Source organism: Lepisosteus oculatus, chromosome 14 (genome assembly GCF_040954835.1).
Source record: "Lepisosteus oculatus isolate fLepOcu1 chromosome 14, fLepOcu1.hap2, whole genome shotgun sequence".
Classification (NCBI taxonomy): Eukaryota; Metazoa; Chordata; class Actinopteri; order Semionotiformes; family Lepisosteidae; genus Lepisosteus; species Lepisosteus oculatus.
Window position 1 is genome coordinate 55,005,042 of NC_090709.1, and position 17,267 is coordinate 55,022,308.

The window sequence follows — 17,267 nt, forward strand, 5'->3', positions numbered from 1 at the left end:
TCCCGACCCACCGTGCTGGAAGCCGACGCGTGCTGTGATTCCTTTACGGAGCAGAAATGACAACCGAGGAGCCGAGAGATCATTTCAGCATTTCGCGTCTGAACGGAAAACACAAACGACCAACTCGGAATGACTTGCCTTTGACGCTTCTCAAAGCGTTCTTTGTGCATCGAACAGACCCACTCACCTCTTAGTGTGGCGGGATCTGCACAGTGCATGTCGCAGCGCTTCCTGCTTTCACTTCAATGTGCTTCCTGATGTCGAGTCGACTGCCGTGCGGAGGCTCTGAAAGCGAGAGCAATGAAAAGGTGCACGACGCTGTGAAAGAAAACAGAGAAGTGAAAGGCAGTCATTTCTCTAAGGAGGTGAAAGAAAAGCTACTCCCCGTCGGGGAATCGAACCCCGGTCTCCCGCGTGACAGGCGGGGATACTTGCCACTATACTAACGAGGAAGACATCGCTCTCTCCAACCCCCGGCATCGTGTCCCGACCCAGCATGCTGGAAGCCGACGCGTGCTGTGATCCCTTTACGGAGCAGAAATGACAACCGAGGAGCCGAGAGATCATGTCAGCATTTCGCGTCTGAACGGAAAACACAAACGACCAACTCGGAATGACTTGCCTTTGACGCTTTTCAAAGTGTTCTTTGTGCACGACGACTGCGCCGCCTAGCAGATACAAAGGGGTTGTACAACTTTGAACTAGCAAATGGAAGAGGGCTAAGCCCCCTCTCTTTTAGCCCAGGTTCGATCTGTCTCCCAGAATCACCAGGGCGCACACACACACACACCCGTGCCGTTGAAGTGCTCTGCTTCATTTCTAAGTGCAACTCAACATTCACTCCTACCCCGAGTGCAGAAAAGACAGCATCCACAGCAACAACAGCTCAGGTCTCTGCACAGGAGCTAAGCTGCCCTCATCTCCTCTGCTCTGCGGCTCCTGCGGAGTGGAGTCCTGCCTGGAGCCGTGTTTGCAGGCGGCGGCTCCCCGCGCCCTGTCTGGGCGTCGTGTCCAAGAGCTCCTGGGAGGAAGAGCGAGCCCTCCCACTCGGGGGCTTTTCCACGGTCTGTGTGAGGAGGGGCGGGTGTGTCCAGTAGCTTATCGAGCGGAAGCCTGGGGCGGCGGAGAGCTGTGATCGTGCAGACCTTGAGGTGTCACCTCTTTGTCTGCTTTCCCGCCCCCCCTCCGCCCAAGCTCTGCTCCAAAGTAGCCCGGCAACCCCTCACACCTGCACGTGTCACAACCTAAGGTGCGGTCATGAGACACCCATGGCGTGTCGTTCTGTTCTTGCTAATTGTTTCCTGCCCGTCGCAGGCAGGAGTCCATGCGAGGAAGATGCGCTGGACAGAGCTCAGAGGGCGCAGCTGGGTGGCTTTCCTTCTGAGTGACGTTCCTGCAACACTCTCCCGCTACTCTTGGTGCGCTCATGCCACAACACAGGAAGGCTGGAGCAGGTGGCTGTGGGCTTTGCGCACTGCCGAAATAGCTCAGTTGGGAGAGCGTTAGACTGAAGATCTAAAGGTCCCTGGTTCGGTCCCGGGTTTCGGCATTTTGTTTCATCGCGCCCTTTGTTCCTCTCTCCAGCGCCACCTGCCTAAAGTGACGCGTCCCTTTCTCAGCCCGAAACGCAAGCGAGACACCAGCAGCAGTCCCTACAGGTTTCCGTAGTGTAGCGGCTATCACGTTCGCCTAACACGCGAAAGGTCCCCGGTTCGAGACCGGGCGGAAACAGCCTCGTTTTGCACGCTCCTGTACTTCACAGAGGTCTTGAGCGACCGGTCATTTGTTCCCAATGTATTTCCGGTGCCTTCGTGCACTCTTGTACCAAACGCACGTTCCTTCTGTACGCGGAGCCGATCATTTGCAATTGGGCTGTGCCGACAGACCAGGTCGAGCTCTGTCGGCTCAAAAGCAGCGCAGGACCTGCAAGAACAACAGAAAGATTAGCATCCAGCGGGGGCCTCTTAGTGAGCCCAAGAGCTCATCAAGAATCGGCTCCAGCAACAGGGCTGGGCGCATTGTTCCATTCTCCGCCCACTCTCGGTGTAAACAAGTCCCTCCTGGTCTCTGCTTGAAATGCACTTTCCTGCGTTTGCTTTGATGTAACTGGCTTCCCCTGCATGGGCGAATGTGAAGAAGATCCTTAGTAAGTCATTGAAGAAAACCGAGAAGAGGTCGGAGTGGCCTCTGTCGTTCATCAACGATCCAGTCAGGCAGTACTCCTTTGTAAAGCGCCGTTCGTTCACGTCGATTGGCTTTTTTTTGCCTTCATTCGCGCGAGTAGTAAAAGCAGACACCCCTATTCTGCCATGACCCGGATTCGAACCGGGGTTGTTGCGGCCACAACGCAAAGTACTGACCACTATACGATCACAGCGAGTTACCGAGACACACGCGGCAGGGCGGAAAGGGCTGTGCTCTCTTCGTGTGACATAATTCGGAAAAGTCCTGACGTTGCATTTCAACTGAGCCCCAGTATACATCGACCCTTCGACACTCTGAGTGACAACTCTCTTGCGTGTTTTCTCATATTTATGTAGTTTGCTTGCTTGATGCCGTGAACAGCATGGTTGTTCGCTGCCATATAGTCTAGCGGTTAGGGTTCCTGGTTTTCACCCAGGCGGTTCGACTCGGTTTTGCCTCCTGCTTTCCAAAAGATCAGCACCGTGTACGAAAGAGCCGCATTAAAACTACTCGAACGTGCAAAACGTGCGAGAAGAGGGGGCGCTTGTTTCCAACCGAAACTTCTCGCGTGTGAGACGAGCTGATCATCGCTGTGGGAGGGACCGGGGTAAAGTTAGCTTGAAGTTCGAAAACGATTTTGGCACGCCTGTAGCGCTTTCACGAAATCTCTTAGAGTTACAAAAACACTTGCTTTGTGTATAAAATACATTGTGGATGATTTCTCAGCCTTTACTTTTTCGTTTTTATGACATTTTTTTGACCAAGCACGAATATGCTTTTGTCCATATCTCCGCAATGGAAGCACAGAACGCCTTCAAACCAAAAACATTTTAAAGACCACGACTTGTGGATATTTCCACAGCCTTTACATCAAACTATCGGTGAGCTAATTATCTTTTTTTAAACCTCCGGTTTTTCATCGATGCGTAATTACGCACGAACTGGAACCCGTGGGACCGCTGTGTGCACACGTTCACAAAGCAAGAAATACTGTTCAATACGGCTTCATGCGAAAAACCCGTATATGACCATAGGAAGCAGAACAGCGCGGTCTCCAATAACCCAGACTGTAAGCACGGGAATAAAGCTTTGTTTGATTTCTGAAACCCTTCCTTTACGTCCTGTTTTCATTCAGGTAAGGGCCAACTATATTCACAATACTACTGACAGCAGGAAGATTAAAATATTCTTTACTCAGAAGCTTATTAAAAACAGCTCCCATGATGTTCAAACCGACTTTTTACACAGAACACTGACACAGCTTTGTGTTCTGAATCACTTTTTCTCGTGCTTTTATTTAATGTGGCACAATGCACTGGGATAGGGGTATTCTGTTCACAAACCAATAGCATTTAAACCACAGCACCAACAATGCTGCAGGTAAGTGTTTTGCACACTAAGCAGGTCATCTGACTATTCCCAGCTTTGTTTTGGGTTATGGAACCTTTATTTTTTTATGATTTTCTGAAGATAACACTACAGGTGGGATGGGTGGGTTGTCTTCATGGCTCAATAGCATTTCAAATACAGCACCCACACTGCTGAAACCAAGTGTTTTACACACCAGACAGGCCCCCAAACCTCATACAACCTTACTGTGGCTGTGGCCCCTTTAATTTTTTATGATTTTCTGAAGATAACACTACAGGTAATACACTGGGACGGGTGGGTCGTCTTCATGGCTCAATAGCATTTCAAATACAGCACCCACTCTGCTGAAACCAAGTGTTTTACACACCAGACAGGCCCCCGAACCTCGTACAACCTTGCTGTGGCTGTGGCCCCTTTCTTTATTTTTTTATGATTTTCTGAAGATAACACTACATGTAATACACTGGGACAGGTGGGTCATCTTCATGGCTCAATAGCATTTCAAATACAACAGCCACACTGCTGAAACCAGGTGTTTTACACACCAGACAGCCCCCAGAACCTTATACAACCTTGCTGTGGTTGTGGCCCCTTTCTTTATTTTTTTATGAGTTTTTCAATATGGCACCATTAGACAGGCGGTACATGGGGATAGTACATCGTGCTCTTCACGAGTCAATAGCTCTTCAAGCACAACAGCCACAGTGCTGCAACCAGGTGTTTTACACACCAGACAGCTCCCCTAACCTTATACAACCTTGCTTTGAGTTGTTTAACATTTCTTTCAAATCACTTGGGTTCATCAATCATTTGATCATTTTTCAGCGTGGAATAAACCTATTACTTGTTCCTTGGAGATTACCATCTGCTGATAAGATATGATCGCTATATTGACCATATACAATTTCTTGCATAAGGAATTCATATTTTGCATACACCGATCCCCCCGGAGTCCCAAGTGATTCTGGTTTTGGAAAGCTAAAGGACAATGAGCTTCACGATACCAGGGGGACAGTGGGTGGTCAAGTCTCCCCTAAACAATGGATCTTGTCAGATTATGATGTCAGTGCATTTAATAAATGTTGTTGAACTCTCTTTAGCCCAAATACAGAGGAGCCCAGACCCAGAATGTTACACATACTGACAGAGAGTGATCTCATTATGTGTGTTTGGATTTTAACAACTATTTTTATTGTTTGCTAGAACCAAAACAATCTATGTTAGACATTTTCATCTTCAGCCAAAAATACAAACCTGTGTACGTAGTGTGGTGCAGGTTCTTGTCCCATCCTGCTCTTGGTCCAGGTTGGAGGGTTGCACCGATTCTGAATCTTGTAAGCTGGTATGGATGGGTTTGGGGGTGTTGATACCAGAGTGGTCCAGGAGGGGGATTCAGGTGTCTCGGGGGCATTCTTGTTTTTCTATGAGTTCAGGTTGATTCTGTTGGTTCTGTCATGAATCTCCCTCACGCAGGCAAGCGCTCCCACATTCCCTCGAGCTCTCCCCATACCAAACGTGCACATGTCAATCAGTCCTCTACTTAAACCCTCATCTGTCCCCCGGTCATTGCTCCGATTTGAGATTCTCTCCCGGAGCTTACCTACTAACTACGCCTTTGCCTTACTATGACTTCTCCCCTGGACCTCGACCCCGCTTTTCCGACAACTGCTTTAGCCACTCGATTTTGTACCTTCGCCTGTTTTACGCTTTCTCGGATCCTGACCCCAGCCTGTCTCTTCATTTACGCCTCTGCCTACCGACGCAACTTCTACGCCTTCCCGGACTCCGACCCCTGCCAGTCCCTCGACTACGCCTTCGCCTGTCAATTCTGTGCCTACGCCTGTACTACGCCTTCCCGGACTCGGGCCCCTGCCTGTTTACTCCGACTACGCCTGCGTCTCGCGCCAACCCTACCAAGGGCACCGCATTGGATCCCTATCCTCAGCAGTCAGCCCCTGCGTGACAGGTTCTGAGTGTCTTGGTTACATCCGTTTGTGTGTATAGATGAAAAAGCTATTGAAGAGCACCCCCACACCCCCCACCCGTTGCCATGTTCAAAAAATCCTAAAAAGATAATTAAAGTTGCACACAACAAAGCATGACTGTGAAAGGTCAGGAGGCCTGCCTAGTGAGCACAACACTTGATTACAGTCAAAAAAACAATTAAAAAATAAATAAATGTTCCACAACTCAAAGCGAGGTTGTATAAGGTTAGGGGAAATGTCTGGTGTAAAACACCTGGTTGCAGCACTGTGGCTGTTGTGCTTGAAGAGCTATTGACTCATGAATAGCACCCCCCAATCCCCATGTACCGCCTGTCTAATGGTGCCATATTGAAAAACTAAAATTCTTATTAAAAAAATAAAGAAAGGGGCCACAACCACAGAAAGGTTGTATAAGGTTCTGGGGGCTGTCTGGTGTGTAAAACACTTGGTTTCAGCAGTGTGGGTGCTGTATTTGAAATGCTATTGAGCCATGAAGACGACCCACCTATCCCAGTGTATTACCTTAAGTGTTATCTTCAAAAAATCATAAAAAAATTAAAGAAAGGGGCCACAGCCACAGCAAGGTTGTACGAGGTTCGGGGGCCTGTCTGGTGTGTAAAACACTTGGGTACAGCAGTGTGGGTGCTGTATTTGAAATGCTATTGAGCCATGAAGATGACCCACCTGTCCCAGTGTATTACCTGTAGTGTTATCTTCAGAAAATCCTAAAAAATATAAAGAAAGGTTCCACAACTCAAAACAAAGCTGGAAAAAGTCAGAGGACCTGCTTAGTGTGCAAAACACTTGCAGCATTGTGGGTGCTGTGGTTTAAATGCTATTGGTTTGTGAACAGAATACCCCTATCCCAGTGCATTGTGCCATATTAAATAAAAGCATGAGAAAAAGAGATTCAGAATGCAAAGCTGTGTCAGTGTTCTGTGTAAAAAATCGGTTTGAACATCATGGGAGCTGTTTTTAATAAGCTGCTGAGTAAAGAATATTTTAATCTTCCTGCTGTCAGTAGTATTTTCAATATAGTTGACCCTTACCTGAATGAAAACAGGGCGTAAAGGAAGGTTTTCAGAAATCAAACAAAGCTTTATTCCCGTGCTTACAGTCTGGGTAATGGGAGACTGCGCTGTTCTGCTTCCTATGGTCATATACGGGTTTTTCGCACGAAGCCGTATTGAACAGTATTTCTCGCGTTGTGAACGTGTGCACACAGCGGTCCCCCGGGTTCCAGTTCGTGCGTAATTACGCATCGATGAAAAACCGGAGGTTTAAAAAAAGATAATTAGCTCACTGATAGTTTGATGTAAAGAGTGTGGAAATATCCACAAGTCGTGGTCTTTAAAATGCATTTGGTTTGACGGCGTTCTGTGCTTCCATTGCGAAGATATGGACAAAAGAATATTCGTGCTTGGTCAAAAAAATGTCATAAAAACGAAAAAGTAAAGGCTGAGAAAGCATCCACAATGTATTTTATACACAAAACAAGCATTCTTGCAACTCTAAGAGGTTTCGTGAAAGCGCTACAGGCGTGCCAAAATCGTTTTCGAACTTCGAGCTAACTTTACCCCGGTGTCGCAAGTGACCTCGTGGCGCAATGGTAGCGCGTCTGACTCCAGATCAGAAGGTTGCGTGTTCAAATCACGTCGAGGTCAGCTGAGGAGTTTGCAGGTGCTGCTGGTGCCGAACCCGGAAATTACACCACGCAGTCGGGTTTTATCTGTACACCACATAGGTAATCTGAACGAAGTAACAGCGCAGTACAGAACACCCAATCAGGAGCTTATGCAGCGAATCATCATGAACACGACAAGAGAAAAGGCACACTGCCCATACGTGAAACATCACGCCCGGCTTTAGAGACAGTGACATCAGAGAATGGAAGTTTCAGACCTCCTTCTTGTTACAGGTTCAAGCAAACCTGAAAGTTAGGGAGTGTTTGGTCTCTTTTGTTTGAAAAAGTGTCTGAAGCCTGTAATTATAATTTGCCCTTTTTTAATTGTGGTTGAAATCCACTCCCATGTACCAAGACCTTACAGTATATTCATGTTTACTTAAATGACTAACGCCATTGGACATTAGTTGGTGTTTTTTTTTTGTAACGATTTGCTATTTCATGCAGGAAAGAAAGGAACCCAGACCCAACGTTTGCTTTCAGGTGGGGTTCATTTACATAACGGACATCTATTTCTGAGGAGCCTGATTTAAATCACACAACCCCGGTAGAAGTCGAATCGACAATCTAATAAACCGAAATCAGACGCGTTATCCATTAAACCACTAGCCCGTCACGTAAATGAATTGCACCATGGTGAGTTCAGCGCCGCTCCTAGTAAAGCCCCACCCCCATCTTAAATTTCTACGTGAGAAACGTGTTTTCTACATTTTTATCAGTTTTTAAAAATCATCACTTTTAAGCAGACAAAGCCTTTATGTGTCGCTCTGAATTTCTAATTGATTTAGAATTCCAAGAAAAAAGCGTTTTGTTCCACAACGGCGTGAAATGATCACGTCTTTCACTCTACTTCTCTCTTGTAGTAAAGCAGACCTTGCTGGGTGAGTATTTGTTCTGGTAAATTAGGTCACGGATCATGTTAACTCACTTCTGCTAAACACAGCATTTCCTTATGCACAACATTTCCTTATGCATGTGTCTTTGTACAGCTGTTATACAAAGGGCTGGTGATCAGGGACGCGCTTCGGATTGTTTCGATGTAAACATAATCTCCGCTAAAAGCCCTCTTGAACTTTGCAGGAAATGTGCGTGAAACCATTTTCACGTGTGGAATTTTATCTTCAGCTGGCTGTAGTTAGAATGCCTTATACACCCGTTCTGTATCCTTAGCAAAAATATTTTAAAATTATAACACAGAGTTGTTGGAGAACTTGACAATCATTATTAAATGAGCACAGTACAAATGAACATTGATATTTTTGTTGTATGTACTTTAATTTTAAAAGATATAAACATAACTGTGCTGATATGGATGTTCATTTGAAGGATTTGAGGAATCTATAAAGGATGTCAGAACAACCAAAGAAACATTTGGGCATCTGCGTATTTGTAAAGATTAAAGAGCACCGTAACTGTGAAGTTTGCACACACGAGAGAAGAAATGAGTTTCAATGCACATCATTAAACTGATGGTGTGCTTATCAGTCATGCATTAAACATGTATAGCAGAGGATGGCTTTGATCCATCAATCTTTGGGTTATGGACCCAGTACGCTTCTACTGCGCCACTCAGCTATGTTTAACACAACTGCTTTTGCACCTGAGATGAAAAGTTTCAACGGTAAACGCAGACGTCACTGAGCACTTGGTCTTTTGTAGTACAAATCATCACACGCTGCTCTACATGGGCGTCTTCAAGATCGTTGAGAACCAAAGCTTCTGCCTTCCTGGTTACTGATTCTTTCTTCGTTAATTCCCAAATCTTCAATGAGAATCAGTGAAACGAAAACCAAACACATGTACACACTCGCGTCCTAGCATGAAAGAAAAATGATGGAAGCGTTTGAGAAATAACAAGAGTAGTCTGAACAGCTCCAGCCTATCAACTGCTCTACAAACTGATCGTTATCTCCACACCCAGTTTATAACACTGAAAATGATTCAGGAAGCAAAGCAAAGTTCTAAAAGCAGTGGTTGAAAAGCGTCTAGATACATAAAATGACAATTTCTCAAAAGTAAAATCTTCAGGTTTTTAATATTGTCATCCATATATTTTCGTTTTTCTCTTTTTTACATAACACGCTTTCGAGAAATAGACTGTCTTGTAATGAAGGCTGCATTAGAAAATGTGTATCTAAATTAAAATCGGGTTTATGACTTCTGCGTTTTTCAGTTTTCTTAGCGCTTGGGTCTCGATTCAGATATTGCAATGAAAGCAACAGGGGAGTAAGTTTTCCTTTTCTAAATCAAAGGTGATCTGCTCACAAGGAAGTATAAAAACGTCAGCGTTTACTTTTTGAAGACCGCAAATTGTCGAAACACTATTGCTTCATAAGCTAATAAGTAACGTTTCTGAGCACGCATTGTATTACTAATGCTGTTATTAATAAAAAAAAAGCTTAACTTCACATAATGGAATTTGGACGGCTCAAAGTAGTCTATTCCTTGTACAACTAACTTGCCCGCTGAGTAGAGTTTTAAGCAACGGCAGCAGATATAGCAGTAATAGCAACAGCGTAGAGTGTCACAACACTCTATGAAAGAATTGCGGCTTCAGATCGTTTTGTTCTGTTGAAGCTGCCTACAGGCTCCGAATTGTTGACATTGGCTGTGATCTTCTTTTTTCAGGTTTCATGAAATTCTTCACATATTTGAAATATTTCATTCGGGTTCGCCCAATACACGGTGCAAACCGTACCTGCAGCAGAATGCTGTGGCACATGAAGCCCTTTTGTTTGCCGGTTGTAAGGATTGAGGTGCGTACTACAAATCGAGCAAGCAAAAAGAAAATTAAACAGGAGTCTTTTTTTGGATTGCTAATCCACTGTGCTCTGCTCGTCTAGGTTCAAATCCCATCCTTGTCATAGTTAAGGCCTGAGACGTGTGTGTTTTTTCTAAACGGTGTTTGCATTTGTTTCTTCTTTTACTCCTGTACTAGAGCAGTAATATTTCTAGCGGTGGAAGAACATGGTATCACATGCTGACAGCAGGAACACGTGGCCACAAGCTGCAGTACATTGGTTTTGGAACAGCAATAACTTTCCTGTGGAGACAGGTGCGCCGGTATTAATACAGCGCTTTCGAGCGGAAAGAGTTACAAGAACTGACTTAAACTTACCAGTTATGTTCAATAGCTAAAAACACAAAACCAACCTCTTCAGTGTTGAATCTAAATAACAGAAGCCAATGCTGCCATCAAGGGAAAAAAATCCTGAGTTATGTAGTTTTGAGACTACATATCTGACTTTCAGTTTGAAGCGGTACAATGGATTCTAGGTCACATTCGTTCTTGATTCAGGATATATATGAGTGTGCTAATGGTTAGAACTGTTTACATGAGGTACAAACGGTAACATTTTCAATGCGAGAAGAAAGTCAGTCCGTGCGCATTTCTCAGCATGCACATTGTCAGGAAAACTAAACCCACAGTGCCAGCAAACCTTTCGATAGCCTGTAGGTACTGCCATTGCAAATGTAACAGGTTGTTCATACACACAAATGACATCGTTGCTATCTCGTAATTAGGAGATAATTTGGTATTTATTAATTAAGATTTTTTTCCTGGGTGGCAAAAATGCGCTTCCGCAATAAATCATAGACTCTGCTTTCAAAATAGCTGCACCAGGCACTTGGACACAGATAAACACAGGGATTTAAAATTCAGGAATATGAATGGTCAACTGCTTACAGTTGGGTTTTTACGTTTTCTTATTTAGCGATTTGTGTATCAATCTTTTAACAATTCATTAAAATGCTAACAACATGTAAAATAAAAACAACAGCACCGTTAAATGAAGGGGAGACAGGTAGTTTTTTTTTTTACAATCAGATTCCAATCTCTAATGCTGTGTGTGAGAGCTTAGGTAACTTTCCTTTTCTCACATTTTCTGACGACTATTCCAAAGGGGCACCCTGTCAACTCCTAATACTTTGTATGTTTGATTATTGTCGTTTTATTTAGAAAAAGTTCAATATTGATCATAACTTTAGAAAATTATGATCACGAATAAAAAAAGGGGCTAAAGATGTGAGTTGCTCTTGAATCAGAGCCGGGTGACACGGGCTTCTGTTCTGATATGGTTGTACGAGAAGCAGGAGGAATCACTTCTCTCCTATGGAGCATGAGCTGAATCAGGAGTGAGACATTTCCTATACTCGTGCATATGTCAACGTTTGACCTACATCGTAAAACTAAAACTAAATTAAAAACTAACATTAAGTTGTCAGAGACATTCATTTATATACGAACAAGAGACAAAGTAATAATTCTACATTAACTTGTCCTACACTGATCAGACTAATTGAAATGTATGAAAGCCCGTTTCTGCCAGGGAGTTAAAAAACGCGCTATGGTATCGCAGAATTCCGACTAAGTAACTCAAAATTGCGACTTGGTAACTCAGAACTCCGACTTTATATCTAAAATGTTCTTTAGCTCAGCTAGCAAGGCCTGGATTCAAGCCAATACAGTGAGGCACGAAGTAGGGTGGGAGCGGCGAGGGCACAAGCCCTAGAACCCGAATCCGTTACAATAACAAAAGGACAGACAATGAAATATGGGCTATTTCGAAGTCGCAAATGTGAGATATAAAGTCAAAATTCTGAGTTTTTAGGTCGCAATTCTGAGATTCTAAGTCACAATTCTGAGATACCATAGTGCGTTTTTTTTTACTCCCTGGCGGAAACGGGCTTCCATTGGTTCTCAGTGCTGCGAAGCAAAAGCAATCTCTGAGAAATCAGACAAATTATTATCAGAACATGTCAAAAGCTGATCAGTATTTCTTTACTGGGAAGCAAAGAACTGCTTGTATTACACATTTTAATATGACATGCAATTACACATGAAAATTAGTAAAAATATTATTGTAAAATTACGTGTTGATAGAACAGCCCCCTCGATAAAAGAAAGTGTGGACGGACGTGTCGCATGTTCCGTACTCTGTCTGACAGCGAGTTTAACACACTGTCTTTGGAAATTAGAAACGAATTGAACAATAAATTAATCTGAGCAAATTTTACACGTGTGGGTGATTTCATTCTGTCGACATTACGTGGAACTCCTCCGCTGGGGTCAGATACACACGGGAAAGTGTTCAGGCGGCTTCACGGAGTCCCGCCTCAGACTGGAAGCAGGTTCTAATTAGACGCTGAGAACAATTCGGGTCTCTGTGTGTAATTGATTGTGTTGATTGAGCGGTAGTGCGACCATGTGTGTGGTAGCATAGTCCTGCTAGTATAAAAACCTAGTCACCGCGTTCACACTTTATGCTCTCTTGCTTCAACACAGTTTGGTGGTTTATGTGTCTTACTTCTGTAGCAGTTTAGCGGGACGTCAATTTGGCGATGCGCTCGTTTCTCTTTGTGCTGTGCCTGTGCGCAGGGGCCGGGCTCCCCGCACTGATCTCCGCCGGGCCGGCTGGCTGGGACTCTCGGGAATTGGCGCTCCAGGCCGACCTCCCGGCTCCTGAAGACGCAGCCCAGTCGGAGGATTTGAACCTGGCAGATGCGCCCTCCGAAGACCTGTCTGCAAGCGAGAACGACTCGCAGTCCTTGGCTCCCGACTTTCGCCGCCTTCCCGTGTCCAGAGACGCGTACTCGCCCTACTTCGACAAGGAGAAGATGAAGCCCGAAGCCGGCAGCCGCCCCTTACCCGCCTACATCAAGAGCGTCCTGTTTCCTCCCCAGCGAGGGCGGCAGCCGGCTCGCCCGGCCATCGGGGGCACCCGAGGAGTGGCTGTGTGGTGCGACTCCAGCAGGATGTACGTGAGGGTCAGTCGGCTCCTGTTCGGCTTCAGCTGTCGGCCATCGGAGGTGACCTTGGGCAACTGCAGCGTCAGCCGAACCACACGCCTTTACTTCTACTTCATCTACGGGCTTCACGAGTGCGGCACCGAGCGATCGGTAAGCGGGTCTTCATCTACAGGCAGTGTATCGATGTGAGCTGTAGGGCCAGTGTCGGGGTTGCCTTTCCTGGGAATATCCCTTCCTCTGTGACCCTGCAGGTTGTCCAGGGCCGCCTGGTGTACTCCAACACTCTCCGCTATGCCCCGCCCTCCTCCAGTGCACCTGTGCATCGCTTCATTCCCTTCTCTGTGCCGGTCAAGTGCTCCTACAACAGGTAGGCAGGGCTCTGCTGCTGCTGAGAAGCCGCTGGGAAAGTGTCCAGAAGCCCCTCATCCCCTATGTCCTGCAGGTTCCACTACTCCTACAAGGTTGGCTATGTCCCCACGTGGGCCAGGAGAAGGACCTTCTTCAAGGACCTGAAGAACAAGCACAGCTTTGTCCTGCTCACCACCAACTGTAAGCTCCTTGAGCGAGTGGCTCCACCTGCCTGCAGGGGGTGCTGTGTGCAGGTGTAATGCTGCCTCTCTCTCTCTCCAGCCCACTGGGTCCGGCTCTCTCCTAAGGATGAGTACTTCCTGGGTCAGCCCATGTACTTCCAGGCCACTGCCTACTTTGCCACAGCGGAGCAGAGGCTGTACATTCACTTGTGTTACGTAACGGAGAAACCGGACCAGCACTCCCAGCCCCGTTTCCCCGTGATCGACAACTTGGGGTACGGCCCCTTCTGGGAGGAGAGGTGGACAGGAGCCCCGAGAGCCTGCAGGGGTTCATCCTTGTCCTTGTCCCCAGGTGCATGGTGGACAGCAAGGCAGATGGCTGCCTGTCCAGGTTTGTCCCCTCCAAGCAGAAGGATGTGCTCCGCTTCACAATTGATGCCTTCCTCTTCCAGAAGAAGCTGTCCAGGAAGGTACTGCTCTCAAAGGCTGCTCAGCCTTCCTGCTCTACTGATTCATGGTCTGCTTTTCCATCCATGATCTAGATGTGAACCAGACTGTGGCAGCTGTAGTGCCTAGAGCTGCCAGCTTGCCTTCACTGATGGCAGAAGTTCCTTCTCTGTCCCTCTATTGGCCTTGATCCCTTAATGCTGTGACCATCCCTCTTGCAGCATGAAGTGACTGAGCTGTACATGCACTGTGTCATGGCTGTGGCTCCTGCTAAAGCAACACCAGGGACCAAGTCCTGCACCTACAACAGGGAGGCAAAGAGGTACTTCTGCAAGGAGCCTGCTGAGGGTGCTCTGGGACATGCCAGGTGGGACCTCACCTGTCCTCCTCTCCTCCAGGTGGGAGGAGCTGTATGGTGACCATGAGGTCTGTGTCTGCTGTGAGTCCAGGTGTGCTGGCAGACAGAATGGAGGTGGGTCTGGTTCTTTATCCCTTGTTGATACATCTCTGCCCAACAGAGAACTATGAGGAATGATCCTTCCTGGGCAAAGTGGCTGTTTAGATGAGTAGCATCACTGTTGGTCTCCAGCTGAAGCAGATCCCTCGCTGCTGGGTGCTGCTTGTCCACAGGTACCAGGAGCCTGGTGACCAGCAGTAGGGTGGCTGTGGCACCAGTAGAGGGTCCTCTGGGTGTGGAATCTGCCTGGACTGAGGATGAGGAGGGAGACCCTCAGAGCTCCAGTGAAGATGCTGAGGGGGCTCGAGGGGACAGAGAGGCTGCAGGACAAGATGCTGAGAGCACCAGTGAGGATGTGGAGGGAGCAGAGGACTTTGGAGAATCATCACCCCCTCCCCTCCCCCTTTTCAGCTGGGGGGGCGGCTGGAGTAGTAAGTGGGGTAATGTACCTAGGTTCAGTTTAAGCACTAAGACATGAGGAGACTAAAGTAAGTCTTTTTATCAAAGACTGTAATATTTCTAATGACCAAAAGCACAGAAAGGTGACAACTTGTTCTGCCACTAGCAGTGACAGTTAATTGGGAAGTATGTATGCAGGAAAAAAGGGAGGGGTGGGTTCATAAGGCCAAAACCATCACAAAGAATTAACCCACACCCTTCACTCTGTAGTTAATCTGATTTCTGAACAAAAGTCTTTATGCACTTTTTCATCAAACCTAAAATAATGGGAGTTTTGGGGGAACATGACTGACTTGCTGCACTTATTTGGGCTTCAGGAACAATACAACAGCATGTTAAAAACAAAGCTTTTGCTGTTGGTCTCATATTTAAGGTGTTTTTGAGATTAAATGCTTTCTCAATTGACAGGAGCCACTTCCTTATTCAGAGGGTAGTGGGAGTCTGGAGCCTACCTGGGCATCCTGCAGGTTACAGGAGTAATCACAGACTGTACCCCGAGAGCCATTGTGATATACCTCAACCCTCCCAGAGCAGGCACCTCCTCCAGCTAACCTGAGGGACCAGTGGTCTAGAGAACAAAATAAAGCTGATTAACAGACAGAGACACTTAATTTTAATGTTTCTTTATTACCCCTATACAATTTCTTGCATTAGGAATTCATCTTTTCACATACCGCAGCTTTTCTCTGTGAAGACACAGACGGGGAGCAAACCTTGGGGTCAGAGCACAGGGTCTGCCATTGTATAGCACCCTTGGAGCAGTTAGGGTTAAGGGCCGTGCTCAGGGGCCTAACAGAGTAGGATTCCTCTGCCAGCTGTGGGATCTGAACTGGCAACCTTCCAGTTACGGGGACAGATCCTTAGTCACAGAGCCACCACTTTATGCTCCAGTCTATTTTCTTCCTTCCTGGCTTGAAACATCTATTAAACATCAATGCAGAATACAGCTAGGCTACTCTCTGGTTCAGTGCACTGACGCGATTGGTTATTATTTTTTTTAAAGTGTATGTAGCCCCTATCTTGTTATGTGGCGCATACCTGTGAAACAATTTAAGAACTGATTTACTTTATCAACTTATGGCCACATCCTGTAAACTCACTTGAACATGTTTCCTGGCCTGAGGCTGTGGAACAGGATTTGAGACTCCAAGGCACGGATGTCTTCTCTTCAGCTAAATGCAGTGGGGAAACTCCTCATTTGGAAGATGAAACAGCACCATCTGTCTGGCTGAGGTGAACTGCAGGGGTAGTGAGCTTCACGTGCGGAACTGCTGGCATGCTCCCCTGGGACAGAGTGACTGTTGGCACAAGGAGGATGCTGTGGTCACCTGTACAGGTGAGTGGGAGCAGCTGGAGGTCTCAGGGTGTTCAGGGCTGCTCTCACTACAGGAATACAGATGTAAATAATAATGAAGAAGCCAACACATATTCTGCCTATTAGAAAAACAATTAGTGTGAGCCCTGGCTATTAAATGCTCTATATTAATGTAGTGTGTATTTGTCTTGGCTATGACCTCTTTTGTGCTTTCTGAATCTCAACCATCCCTTTTCCTTTTTCTTCAGGTTTGGGATCTCAAAACCATCCAATGATGACGGGTAATGCAGTTGACAGAAGGGAATACGAGACGCTTCCATTCGTCTAAATGCTGCTGCTGATTCTCAGGAGTACTGCTGTCTATAAACCATGGCCTCTCTGTTTCATTTTTGTCAAGAAATACAGAAGAACTGCTGTGAATCTCCTCATCAAAATCATTTTATCTTGTATTACTGCTCTTCCTACTTCAACCAGCACTTCTTCCTTGAAGACGGGTAAAATCCCCAGTTTCTAGTCTCTGTACAGATGAACACAAGATTAAGACACAAGTTCATTTTCTGATCTGTCTCCTTGCTCAGGCAGCACCAGGACAACACCCCAGACAGGCTTGTCCATCTCACCCCTGGTCCTCCTGCTGCTGGGGGCTCTGCTCTTTGTAGTGCTTGCCCTGTTAGCGGGGCAGCTGATCCAGAACAGCAAGCTGAAGAAAGGTAGGGAGGGAATTCACCGTCCAAAAACTGTCCTCTAGTGGTCATTACTGTCACACAAAACTGATCTACATTGAACTTCAGGAAAACATTCTGCTCTAAATGATCAATTACATTCTGTCTAATTGAATGTGGATGTTGGATGTGAACAATTTTAATAGGGTGGAGAAAACCATCTTAAATTTAGGAAAGAGTATAAATAATTACAGATGAAGATCTGAAGAAATTTGCTGATTTATGTGATTATAAAATTTACTGTATATAGATGCAGCCATTCAAAACGAGCAGGCGATACCTCATTATTTTGCTGTGCGCTTGACGCAGCCTACCACGAGTTACCATAAATTCTCGTATAGTACCTCATAATACCACGTGGT

At 46.1% G+C, this 17,267-nt stretch overlaps 1 protein-coding gene, 1 long non-coding RNA gene and 4 other non-coding genes across 8 annotated transcripts; 5 read left to right on the plus strand and 1 right to left on the minus strand.

The window, feature by feature from the left end:
- Positions 1-380: 380 nt before the first annotated feature.
- Positions 381-452, minus strand: trnad-guc (transfer RNA aspartic acid (anticodon GUC)). The gene has a single exon. It is a non-coding gene; the product is annotated as a tRNA-Asp (tRNA).
- A 1,024-nt stretch (positions 453-1,476) lies between these two features.
- Positions 1,477-1,549, plus strand: trnaf-gaa (transfer RNA phenylalanine (anticodon GAA)). Its single transcript has one exon. It is a non-coding gene; the product is annotated as a tRNA-Phe (tRNA).
- A 109-nt stretch (positions 1,550-1,658) lies between these two features.
- On the plus strand, positions 1,659-1,731 carry trnav-aac (transfer RNA valine (anticodon AAC)). The gene has a single exon. It is a non-coding gene; the product is annotated as a tRNA-Val (tRNA).
- Positions 1,732-7,132: 5,401 nt separating this feature from the next.
- On the plus strand, positions 7,133-7,204 carry trnaw-cca (transfer RNA tryptophan (anticodon CCA)). Its single transcript has one exon. It is a non-coding gene; the product is annotated as a tRNA-Trp (tRNA).
- Positions 7,205-12,481: 5,277 nt separating this feature from the next.
- Positions 12,482-15,472, plus strand: LOC138242754 (zona pellucida sperm-binding protein 3-like). 3 transcript variants are annotated; one of them, XM_069198306.1, is made up of 9 exons: positions 12,483-13,125; positions 13,227-13,342; positions 13,418-13,524; positions 13,606-13,780; positions 13,858-13,975; positions 14,174-14,274; positions 14,351-14,424; positions 14,583-14,849; positions 15,277-15,472. In XM_069198306.1, exons 1-9 carry the CDS (start codon positions 12,568-12,570, stop codon positions 15,300-15,302), a joined length of 1,542 nt encoding a protein of 513 aa, XP_069054407.1. In that variant the 5' UTR covers positions 12,483-12,567; the 3' UTR covers positions 15,303-15,472. The 3 variants fall into 3 exon arrangements, with proteins under 3 accessions (XP_069054409.1, XP_069054407.1, XP_069054408.1); XM_069198307.1 differs by having other exon boundaries at positions 14,583-14,840; XM_069198308.1 differs by lacking the exon at positions 15,277-15,472 and having other exon boundaries at positions 12,482-13,125; positions 14,542-14,702.
- Positions 15,473-16,004: 532 nt separating this feature from the next.
- On the plus strand, positions 16,005-16,720 carry LOC138242395 (uncharacterized). The gene is made up of 2 exons (XR_011191550.1): positions 16,005-16,204; positions 16,432-16,720. It is a non-coding gene; the product is annotated as an uncharacterized lncRNA (long non-coding RNA).
- The last annotated feature ends 547 nt before the right edge of the window (positions 16,721-17,267 follow it).